This window comes from Dreissena polymorpha, chromosome 1 (assembly GCF_020536995.1).
Source record: "Dreissena polymorpha isolate Duluth1 chromosome 1, UMN_Dpol_1.0, whole genome shotgun sequence".
Taxonomy (NCBI): domain Eukaryota; kingdom Metazoa; phylum Mollusca; class Bivalvia; order Myida; family Dreissenidae; genus Dreissena; species Dreissena polymorpha.
In genome coordinates this window covers 105,897,836-105,910,562 of record NC_068355.1, presented here as the reverse complement: position 1 = coordinate 105,910,562, position 12,727 = coordinate 105,897,836, and the positions used below count along the sequence as shown (strand labels likewise).

The 12,727-nt window shown below is 34.2% G+C and overlaps 2 protein-coding genes across 32 annotated transcripts in view; one reads left to right on the top strand and one right to left on the bottom strand.

Annotated features, from left to right (window-relative positions):
- LOC127865166 (myb-binding protein 1A-like) overlaps positions 1-12,727 on the bottom strand; it is a 277,075-nt gene that overhangs the window by 119,381 nt on the left and 144,967 nt on the right. The window contains exons 1-2 of one of the 24 annotated variants that reach the window (XM_052405108.1): positions 8,452-8,570; positions 7,862-8,096 (exon numbers count right to left, since the gene is read on the bottom strand). The exons of 21 other annotated variants lie outside the window; for them this stretch is intronic. Coding sequence is in view for 2 of the 3 variants with exons in the window: in XM_052405100.1 (XP_052261060.1) it covers positions 526-672 (147 nt within the window). In the remaining variant the exon portion in view is untranslated. Of the gene's footprint in view, positions 1-525; positions 766-7,861; positions 8,097-8,451; positions 8,571-12,727 lie in introns of those variants that run through there. 2 more of the 24 variants (XM_052405100.1, XM_052405104.1) reach the window with 2 other exon arrangements.
- LOC127865197 (eukaryotic translation initiation factor 4H-like) overlaps positions 787-12,727 on the top strand; it is a 394,459-nt gene continuing 382,518 nt past the window's right edge. For 7 of the 8 annotated variants that reach the window (XR_008042517.1, XR_008042518.1, XM_052405186.1 and 4 more), the window contains exon 1: positions 787-946. Coding sequence is in view for 6 of the 8 variants with exons in the window: in XM_052405186.1 (XP_052261146.1) it covers positions 897-946 (50 nt within the window). In the remaining 2 variants the exon portion in view is untranslated. The remainder of the gene's footprint in view (positions 947-12,727) is intronic. The other variant, XM_052405190.1, reaches the window with a different exon arrangement.

Below are 12,727 nucleotides of genomic sequence, written 5' to 3'. Positions count from 1 at the left end.
TTGCATGATCAAAACTTCTGATCGCAATTTTAAAGATTCCGGAAAAACAACCGATTTTCTGGCGATTTTAACCTATGAATTGGATAGGCAATCGGTTAATAATGACAACCCTGTGGTGAATGAAATTATCACTCAATGGACATGCCATTCACAAATTTGTTTTAATCTTCACCATGTGATATGCCTGTAGTGATGTGGATAATAACTTAGTTGCAATAATCCAACTCCCAGCTATTGACCCTCCGAGCTGTACGTATGTACTTACAAAAGCTAAGAGCATTCAAAAAGAACTAGACTATAAATATGGAAATGGTGCTTTCGTGTTTACAGTTATAAATATTTTGTACTTAGACATGTATATGTTATGATAAATTTTGTTGACAACCGAAGGTCACATTATGATAATATATCGTTCGATCACCAGGTTGGCTCAAGCAAGTCTTGGTCAAGAGTGAGCCTTAACGTCCGAAAAATAGTATCTGTCCGAATCATACTCAACACCCAACAATATAAACAATGACATGCATTTGCCTGTTGCTCTGAAGAGGAATTTTGCGATAGACGCTTAAGGATTAATTTAGTTGCTTGAATTCTTTCAGTTTCGTTTCCTTCGCTTAATTTTGTAAAACAACTAAGCAAGTCTTGTCCAGGCAACTTTTGTAGAGAAGACATCGTGTTTGTCTGCAAATGTTGTGTTCGCCGTGTGCAAGACACTGCGCATGTCAGACTGGTTTTGTAGATCAGCAACTGTTAGACGTTTAACTGTTATATTATTCTGGTACCCTGCTTCTTTTACTGTTACGTAGTGAAAGGGGAAGGAACTCCAGACAACTGTTATATCAGCGTAATCACCAACCTAACCTCCAATTTACCACATCTGGCCAAGTTGAACTAACATGGCCGATTTTGATAATCAAGGTGGTAACGGCGGTGGAAATTACGGCGGGTTAGTACTTAAACATTATTTTGCGCACTTTACATAGCATATAATGGTCTATTAAAATCCTCGTTAAATGCAGTACTATTTTTGTCCGCGCAGTATATTAGTAATTAATGTTTGTATTACCCATATTGATAGCCCCATCATATTTAATATTCTTTTGAGACTTAAACGTAAAATTAAGTTAGACATGTGTGTGAAATTCAGTCCCATAGCTTTAACGGCACTAGAATGTAGCGTTGGACAGGGACACCATGGTCAGGAGGTCTTTATAATCATCATAATTCCCTTGAGTTTTGCCTTAGTTTTCTACTATTATTTGCTAGCAGTATCTATATGTTTTGCTTTTAGTTTGCTATCATTTGCTTGTTTGTATCTATATGTTTTGCCTTTAGCCTGCTACTATTTTGCGTGCTTGTTTCAATATGTTGTGCCTTTAGTTTTGCTACTTTTTGCTTGCTTGTATCTATGAGTCTAGTTTCCCTCTACTTAGTTTTCTCCTGCGGGACTATTATGCATGTCTGGCACTATGTATGTAGAGAATGTTTCTGCTCAATCCTTTGTTGTAGTACCATATATTTGAGTTTCCTGTGAGGTAGCTGCTGATCAGTCTTCTCCAAATCCGTTTTGGGGGGATGAATGTTTTAAAATCTCTTTATTGACCACACTTAGTGGTTATTTCAATCCTAAGCATCTTATTTAACCACCTTTTAGGCCTTCATGGTCAAGATCAGCAGATACCCCACAAGTTTTAAGTTTAGTTCTATATTTTGTTTTATTAATTTTAATTTATTTTTTACCAAGTTCTTTCAAACTTATGTTATAACGTGATATGCATGTATGTGACTTGTTATACTTTAGCCTCCTCCTTCTATTGCTGCAAATTTGTTAAGCTTTATAAGGTTACGCATGCGCAATTAATTTCCTTCTATGTTACATATAAAATAGTTGATGTTCGATATCAATTGTTACCATGACCAAGCGTTTCAACACTATATCATCATACATCATTGGAAAGATAAATGCATAATCTTTTGAAAAAAATGCATGCCATCAAATTCTATGTGTTGTAACTCAAAATATTTACCTTAGAATAGGCACACCAGTTTTGACACATGTGGAGGCGACCATTATACTCAAATTGTATGACCTACTTTCAAAGCCGGGAACCATCAACAGAAAAAGTAGAGCACAAAAATGGCTTTTTTTCTTATTGCTTACAAATATACCTTCAAATTAATACCAAAAACAACCATTTGCATTCTATTTTACAAATCCTAGGCAGCATTCACTGAACAATGTGTGCTATATATCCAATTGACTGCATGTAACCCTGTAAACAGGAGTTCCGGTTTGGGGTTATGTGACCTATAACATCTAACTGGCCACAACTCATAAACAGAGGGTTTATTATACAAAAATGTTCGTCAGGGTCTGTAGATTTCAGAACAAGATGTCGTTTTTCTGGAAAGTGCTGGAGGGCTTAGAAATCCAAGATGGCGTCCAAGATGGCCGCCGTTTTATAATTCAATTACTAATAAAGGTGAAAATAGAATACCGGTACGTCTATTGAACACCTATATGTACTGACTTTAATATCTGATAGAAGTAATCCATTGATATAGGGCTTCTACCAAACAGATCATCAAGGTCACCAAAGGTCAAGGTCAAGGTCATTTCATGGTCAAAATGGAAAAATATACGAAAATTTGAGTATTGACATATCATTTTCTTTTTTAATTCAAATGCTTTACATTTGCTGTGATAACTAACCTCTTTATTATATAGCCACGTTGACAAGCTTCATTTTAAACAAAAGTAAATGCCTAAAATTGTGTTGGTAACCATGGTAACCAAGACTACATACGCTATGTGGCCATTTTCCTGGTTCGTGGCAAGTCATTTGGCATTATAACGATCAAGTTTAATAAGTTTGCTTTTAATCTTTAATAAATACTTTAAGACTTATCAAGGCAAATGTAAAGAACAGCTATGCAGTGTTCCATGTATCATATTTATTCAACAATCAAATCTAACCAGGTATTAGTGCTTGATACAGACTCATAAACGTTATTTACAAATGTTGTAAATTATGAGGTTTAACATTGTATTTACTAAAACAAATGATGCAAATAACAAATTATGTTTTCCAGTTACAATATAAAGAAGTGAAACTCCAGCTGCTGGAGCAGTATTGAATTTTCATTAAAAACAATTAGTTGGTCCTTTATTTAAGGCAAGTGACCGATTGCCCAAACAGTACAAAACAGCACAATACAGCACAATACAAACCAACATAAACACAAACACTGAAAAACAACTCCTGTAAACCAGGAAGTGACTGACTGTCAAACGTCCTACTTGTTGCTTTTGGAAGTCGTGGGATCCTCGTTGACTCGGCTGGCGCACTGCTGACCAACATGCTTGTCATCGCATTAGTCGTCCTTTTACCATCAATTGTTCGCTCATTCAGATTCCAGTTATCAGCAACTGCAACTACAAGCTTCCCCCTTTGGTCTCTAGGTAGTATATTGTCTGGTACAATACCACCAGAGTCTGTTATTTTGTGTGATGCAATGTTCTGTTGATCTGCTGATGTCAAGAATAACCGAAGATCTGGATATGAGATGGAATAAACAAGAGAGTACCTATCTTCAATCAGATGGCGGCTGCCAAACTCGTTGTTGAGGTGTACCCCTAAGCCCAGGTGTTTAGGGGATGGGTTTTACGTGACAAGTGTAGTTAGGTCACAAGCAACAGCTAGACATATTGTAATGGTCCTCTCAGAAGCTTCCTTGTAGCATTTTTTTGTCATGTAACCAACACTAAAGAAGAGGCTCCACAAACTGCTATTGATCTGACAATTTGATTTCTTCTGAAGCGTAAAAGAAGTTATCAAATTTAGGATTATTCTCTATAATTCGTCTTCTCAAAATACCCATCGCCTTATGAACTACAGCTTCATCTGTGTCGTCCTCTGACTCTGGTAGTTCATCGTATGATCAAAAATTGTCATCTTCAATGACCTGTTCCAACTCCTTTGACTTTCTGACAGCATCATTAATAGTCAAACTAGACAAACAAACTAGGTCAGGCTTTTCGTACTGATGAATAAAGGATACCTCTGGCCATAATTTGGCCAAAAGAAGAAAAACCAGACCGGAATCATTTACAAACTCAGCCGAGATATCATTAAAAAATGTTCTGATTGAAATTAATGATGATTGTCTTCTAGCGCGTCGACAATATATCACTATAGCCTCGAACAACTGCCTCACCTCCTTGTTTCACTATAGCCACATAAGAAAACTGCCCTACCCAACGGCGGCCATGTTTTTAAAAGGACAAGGGCCATTTTCAAACTATGCTGATATATCATTTGAAAAAAGGTTCTATGCAAGTCTCATAATGATTGTGCAAAACATCAGACTTCTAGAGTGTCACAAGGTTTGACTATACCCATGTTATAACAGCTGCTACCCCCCTCCCGCAGTCAGCCATGTTTTTAACGAACAAAAATCGTTTCCAAACACTCTGCTGATATATCATAAAAACACATGTTCTGGTACGCTTCATGAAGATTGTGTAACACATGTTTCTTCTAGAGTTTTCACAAGCCCCTTTTTTAAATCTGACCTAGTGACGTTGTCCGAAATATCATTGCGACAAATGTGCTGAAAAAGTTTCGTGAAATTGAGCAATCCATGTGTGTTCTGAAGTGTTAATATGGTACATGATAACGAACAGACGACGCACACAACATTGTCACAAAAGGTCTTCGTGAGCAATGTGTACTTAGATAAGATAAAATCATTGTGCACACATCAGCCGTGAAAACAAACAGCTTGGCGAAGAAATCAGAACATGCTATCAATAGAAATCACTTGATGGGGATAATTGTCTCTACATTTGTGCAGAGTTAAGATTTCCCACACTTAATGATTATATCCTTGTTTTTGGAGAACTTTTCAAACAAATTTCTCACAGGCGGCCAAATTGTTTTACCGCCGAGGATAAGTTTTATGACTTTTATCACATTTTTGTGTCTGACTCAGGAATTAATTTCAAGCAAGGGTGTATTTGGGCACAACTTAAAATATAAGTCGGGTAAAATTACAGCAACATTTGCCGATCAGCGCCAACGAGCAGAAGCACACTTTTGGATCTACCTTTAATCCATTCGGCTGGATTCAGCAAGCTACGACTTATTTTAGCTTGGGTTATCAAGCAGTAGAGGGCTATAAACTTATATAAGCTTTCTTCACCCTCGAATATAAACGAGTTCAATCGCATTAATCTTTACTATTCGAATACAGTATTACTATGGGGAAATAAACACACACGACAGAACTGCAGATTATTATGTTCATGTATATATGGCTTTTTCAGATTGAAGTCGAAGATCTGGGCAAAATTTTGCAACAATTTAATTTGTCAACCAAGTTTTACAAGCAATGCTGTTAACCGCCCTATAATAATTTTTAAACTGAGCACTTTTAGATTACAAGATAAACGCGTTGGTTTCTGTCCACTCGAACAAATGTAGCTGATAATTTGCTCCGATTAGTGCAGATTAACTGAGGGCTCTCCATATCACGTATGATAAATAGCTTCTCATCTTTGTTTACTTGTAATGATTACGGTATCCACCGACGTTTTTGATCTAAAAGTGAGTAAGAATTATCTGTAAGTATCGACTGTTTTGGAACAATATCTTGTTGAAAACATGGATGTGTAGAATCTTGCAGAAATGAACCACTTTGTAGCATCTATTGACATCAATGTCAAGCTGGTTTATACTTGGAGATTAATCTCCCAATATTAGAATTGTGCCTTATTCATGATTAAATTACATGCGCTGATATATATGTATGGAGTGTCTCATTTAAAACAAATATGCACAGTTTTTGCAAGCATAATATAATAAAAACACAGGTTATCAGATAATTTGCAAGTAGAATTTTACAAGGTTTATTTAAAAACACGTTCAGGTTAAAAGTGGCAATATGCATTATTTCATTTATGTTAAATTAAAGTCAATATATCTGCCCATTAAACTCTTAACAATTGTTCCATTATTTGGAATTGGGTTAATACTAATTAAGTTTAAACTTCATGATCGTTATACGTGATGCATTTTACGTACATAAACTACAGCTTTGTCACAAACATGACTTAACATACCCTCTCACCACTTTGAAACAGCAAACAAAATTGTGTATTGAACATCATACACTTCATGTTATTGCCATATTTCAAGTTTCAATTCTATCGCTTGAGAAATATGGACAAAGATCACTTCACAAACGGAGAAAATTGTATACGTTTGCCAAAATAGGTTTACTATCAAGGCTAAATAACTCAAGAACGTGTGGTTTACTATAAAGGCTAAATAACTCAAGAACGCTTGGATCACTGCTCATGAAAAAGTGTCTTGCACATCTTCACTTTAAAGGGGATTACATATTCCAAGTTAAAATTCAATAGCTTGACAAATGGAGTCGCTCAACAAACTTTAAACATTTGATTCGGACAAACAAACAACCAATCAACCGACCAACCAATCGACCGACCGCCCAACAGCGTGACTCCTACATAACTCGCTGTCAAACTTCGGTGTATAATTATGTCAATCTTTTTTTTTATATATATAATTTGCAATTAAAAGCCCACATATAGATCTATGAAAATGACACAAGATATGGTCAACGTACTGCTTATAAGACTTTTTATAGTGTTATTTGTGTTTTTGTTGTTATACATCAACCTCTATTTTTTTCATAATTTTGTTTTTCTAAATGCTTTTCTGTACATAAAAAAGGCCTGGTATACGTATACAACTAAAACATGAAACCCGGTATACGACGACCCCTATTGGTACATACGAGCTTGACACAAGATTGTCACTGCCTAGTTAATATTTTGTCTCTAATATATATATATATATATAGATTTTTGACGTTGTAATATATTGTATTATGCCCTGATGAGCTATGCGAAACGCGTTGGCTAAATCAATATATATTTAAAATCCCAGACACGTGTTTTAACTTTTATTATATATATATATATATATATATATATATATATATATATATATATATATATATATATATATATAATGTAGTGATACTAATGTGAGCATGTAATATACAAAATGTTTATTATTGCTTCAAACAGGAAAATTGTGAATCGAATTACGTGTCAATGTTTTTCGAACAGTTTGAATAACAGTTATGAAGGGGGTTTATTCCGCCTGTCTGAAAACTGGAAGGGGGTTTGTTCCGCTATGGAAGGGTGTTTCTTCCGTTTATGCAAAATGTGAAAGGGGGTTTCTTCCGCTATGCTGTTTTAAAGGAAGGGTGTTTCTTCCGAAGGGGATTTATTCCGGGATTCGTTTTGACACCCAACACTTAATCCAGTTTCGTCTGGATTTTCTGTTGCACCAGTATACAGTACAATAACTGTTTCAATAGTGACTTATGTAAACGTCCGTAACGATAAATATACAGTATGTTTGATTTGCAATTAATTTTGAGGAAATGTCAAATTCCAAATCATTCGCTATATCATTCTGTTAAAATTTACCACGGAACATTAAACGGAAATTTAATGCACGCACGCTTTCCATGCGTTTGACGTGACGTTGTTCATGTAGGGAATAATTTGCGCGCGCTTTTCTCGAGAGAAAAGATTAAAACACACTGTACATTTACAGTTTGTTTGAAGAATGTCGAGTAAAAATTAAATAGGGATAAGTGTTTCGGATTACAAATTAAATTATGCGCATTTGAGAATTCAACAAGAAACGGAATATGGTCCAATTTCTAGGACGTGCATACTTCGGTACGATGTTTTTTTACGGATATTCCCCTTGCAAAAGCATGTGAGCCATCGCAAAGACCAGAAAAAAATACCTACCCTCCTATATTTTTTTTCAGCCGTTTCCCGAAACACACAATTTTTTTGTTTGGCCCTAGGGACCAACTTCTGCTAAAAACTCTTGATGTATTGTCTCTATGACGGCTGCACTTTTCGCCACAAATGAAGCACTACGATTTCCAGTCAAAGCTCTCAAAAGTGGACCTCGTCTTAAAAAGGTGTTCTTGTGTTTTCCTTGTCATCCATTGTTGAGTCATCATAGGACCATCTGGGCCTGAAAACAGAAATACATATGAAATCCTTTGCAGAAAAATAGAGAATTTGAAATGACATTTATGTTCTACTCTCAATGATCATGTTTGAGAGAAATCAAACTATGATATTTATGAATATCATTATCATTGTTATACCAGACCAGGATCACCACATGGTTGTCATATATGTCTTCAGTACACTCCTCTGCTTCATTTTTTTTAAGCAAACACAAATCATCTTTGATTTAATAATAATTATAACTTGCCTGTGTTCTCATTGTAAGTACATTTATATCTAACTATTTAGGATACACAAACCTCTTTAATAAATGACTGTAATAATGGATCAACAGAATTACAATTAACAATACATACTTTTTTACTTTGCAGTCATCTTTAAGATCTTTAAGTTCTCTCCAGATGTAGCCATGTTTTCTTCCCCGAAGACTGTGGCATTCCCTTGGCTGATGAAGTTCTATTGTCCAAAGACCTATAGATTACACAGATTGGAAACTTCGCGCCTTATCGGGCTATCTCTCGGCGGGGTCACGTGGTCGAGAAACTGATAAGAACACTTGGGATCAGCCAATCGCACATTCTCGGCCCTTTCCGTCAAACATCGGATAAGTACCTCGAAGGAGATAGTATGAATACACATTTCGGAAGCGGTATTGCGGTCTACCTACGAGGGCCTACGCGAATCAAAATTACATAGTAAAAACAAACATGGCCGGTTTTGCGAGTTGTTTACATTTTGCAAAGATGAAAATGGGAATTTTCTATGCTCTGAAGCCAGAGCAAGTACAAACTCTACAGGAATTATGGACGCCATCGTTGTTATTGTTTTTGTTGTTGTAACATTCTTAGAATGGTATCACGAGGGCGGACTACTTTCAACCCGTATTTCTCCCGAGTCCGATTATGATAATCTGCGAGGGGTACCGAATGGGGATCAGCAGACGATTTATTCCATGAATCAATCGGAGTAGTCCGGAGATAGCCGGTGTATCACGATTGCGATAAGATAGCGACGCGTCAGTAGCAACGGCTACGATTATCGAGAAAAGTTATGCGAAAATGTTACGGCGCTGTAGAAAGGCGGCTGTAACTTGGTAAAAAATGATCCGATTTTCATAAAATTAAGTTTCATAGAAACATGAGTAATTATGTTTTTATAAAATCTCGATTTTATTTACCTACAATAAGAATTCATAATGCCGCGATCATTGAAGCAATTGCGCTAAGAACTTCCAAATCGCGGCGAGAATGCTGTTGAATAGTTTATTTGAAAGGCTTTTGCTGATAAAATATTCTTGTATAATTTGGTATTTCAGACAGTTAAAACCTTATAAAATATTATTATTTCAAAAAGGATATATATATATGTGGACACATAGATCTAGGTCTCTGATTAAAACAACATTACAGTATAATAAATGCTATGATCGTTCGATCCAAAAACGGTTTTAGTTCGACTTATTTCAATATTGATTGTGTAGATTTTTTTCAATTGTTTAATTCTCTTTTTATTGAGATTTAATTCATGAGTTATAGGTTATTAAAGTTTTGTTTGTAATCCAGTTTTTTTCTTTTGGTAATTAAATTAAGCTTTCAGTATCGTGGGCTAGGATTTCGCGAAAAGAAAAAAACAAAAACATTTCACGCGCGTGTTAATCGTCGGATCAATTAGCGAACTGAAGATGCTTTGTGTGTTTTTTCTTTACTCTTGAGAATTAATTAAAGCGGGTATATACGATTTTTTATTTGTGTTTATTTGTAATATATTGATAAAATATGTTACAATTACACAAAATAGACAAGAAAAATTATACATTAAAGCCGAATTTCATAAAATGCAGCAAAGACAAATTAGCGCCCCGAGCCGATTGTGACGAACATATTTTCCTACAATAACCGAATCATTCGTCTTTGTTTTAGGATTGGAGTTAGTGTTCGTGTGTCGTATGAATAGATATCGTTGCAGAAATTCAAATAAACCGTTAAACTAAGATTAGATTCACATTGTACATGTATGATATACATGCTGGCGAATTCGGCTGTACAGCCGTTTTCAATTTGAGAATTAAATATCTGGCTTATTTCGCATTTTTCGACACATGTTCTTCTTAACTTTTATTTTAATTTGTATTGAAATATATATATAATTAGTTTTTTACACATTTTATATAAATTCATAAATATTTGACAAAATCGTATATACCCGCTTTAAAGGAAGGGATTCTTACTTCAATTATCAGTTTGCGTTGTTGATTGATTTTAATTGTGTGATCAGTGGCCGCGGCCGGCGAATTCATTCTTTATATGTCATTGTGATGTCCAATTAAGGTAAGTCTTTGTTGTGAATGTGTTAGATTTTAATATACTTGTTTATAATAGTACGTTATAAACACAATGAAATGCTGTATAAAACTGTTTAAAAAAAGGCTGTTCTCGATTGTGTATCTTATAAGTTGGACATACTAGTACATATTTTGGATTTTACATTTTTAAATTCTGTATCATTTGTGCAATCATGTCGCGTAACAGAGACCCTGATTTTTTCGCTTGGAGTGATAGTGATTTAGACCTTGATGAGCTTTTTGAAGGGGACTATACTGACAATGACTCTGTTTGTACTGATAAACATAGTGTTAGTGTTGATAAGAAAGATATATATGTGTGTCCAATTTGTTCACGAGAATACAAGACTATATATATTTCTTACTGTAAGAGGTTTTGCAATTACAAAACTAATAAATAAGAAAACTGAGAAAAGTGCAAAAAATGAAAAGAAAACATCCGCCAGCCTGAGAGATGCTTTAAAGTCACTGAATACCGATAATTTGAAATAAACTGGGACTATAGGTCTGTACCAGAAGTTTAACATCAGGACTATCAGTATGGGAATATTGAAACTAATATCGTGTGCTCTGCTATTGCTTACGCTTTTAACAATGACAATTTGTGGTTTTTATAGTCATCTCACAGCTTTTGTGTTTTAATAGTAAGCTCACAGCTATCTGTTAAAATATGTTTGTATATTAACTTGCATGTGTAACATTGACAGGAAAACTGGTAATACTAATAAAATAAGATATTAAATGAGAATCTAAACCCATACATTGTACTTTCATCTAGTTCTTTTATTCATACCAAGATAAACATATTACCCAGAATAAAAATCTAAAAATCTTATTTCTTCAATTTGAGGTGAATAATGACAAAGTTTTTCACAATGAACCAAAGCACGTTTGACAACATGTGTGTATAATAGGGTAAAAGAGCTTAAAATTGTACCATCTTTGTACAAGGCCAAAATCCTTTAAAATGAACATTATCCTACAGTTTAATTAATTCATACCAAGATTAACATATCACCAAGCATAAAAATCTGACTTAATCTATTTGTGATGAAAAATGAAAAAGTTTATCAAAAAGAACAAAAACACGTTTGACAGCTATCTTGTACAACAGAAGAAAAGAGCTTAAAATTGTACCAACATTGTATAAGGCCAAATCCTTTAAATTGAATATTTTCTTGTAGTTTGTTTAAATCTATACTTAGATTAACATATTGCATAAAAATCTTACTTCAACGATATGGGATGAGAAATGGAAAAGTTTTCACAAAGAAACAAACCACTTTGGCGACAGGTGTGAAAAATTATTGAATGAAATAACAGTATAAAATTGTACAAAATGTACAAAGGCAAAATCCTTTAAAATGTCTTATTTTCGTCTACTTTTTATTAATCATACCTAGAATTACATATCACCAAGCATAACAATCTGACTTTATCGATTTGGGATGAAAAATGAAAAAGTTTATCAATAAGAACAAAAACACGTTTGACAGCAATATTGTACAACAGAAGAAAAGAGCTTAAAATTGTACCAACATTGTATAAGGCCAAATCCTTTAAATTGAATATTTTCTTGTAGTTTGTTTAAATCTATACTTAGATTAACATCTTGCCTAGCATAAAAATCTTACTTCAAATATATGGGATGAGAAATAAAATAGAAAAGTGTTTCAACAAAATACAAACCACTTGATTGAATGAAATAACAGTATAAATAGTACAAAGGCAAAATCCTTTAAAATACCTCATTTTCGTCTACTTTTTATAAATCATACATAGATTAACATCTCACCTAGCATAAAAATCTTACGTTATCAATATGTGATGCTTAATGAAGAAGTTTATAGAAAAATGCTTCGGGCCTTTCAATTTTTCAAAAATTATCGAAAATGAACGAATCCAGTGTTCTCTTTCAAATTCCGATAAATTAATAATTAATTAGAATAATAACTACCAAAACCTAAAGAATTATCAAGACAGAAAATAAATACTTATTTCTTATCACACACAAAATATTCAATATGTCTTTTTTCGGAGACCGACTTTGCTCACTACGTAAAGTTCGTAACGTTGCGCTTTCAGTCATTCATTGCTCTGCAAACTGACAACCGAGCGCTAAAAACACTAATTAACACATTAATATTGTTAATAACAATATCAAAATAATATAAACTAACCAGATCATGCTCAGAATACCCTACGACATCAAATATTAACGACTAATTACGAAGAATAATTGTTTGCTTTATAAGAAAATGGCCGACAGCAGCTGGAACAGGGAATAATCT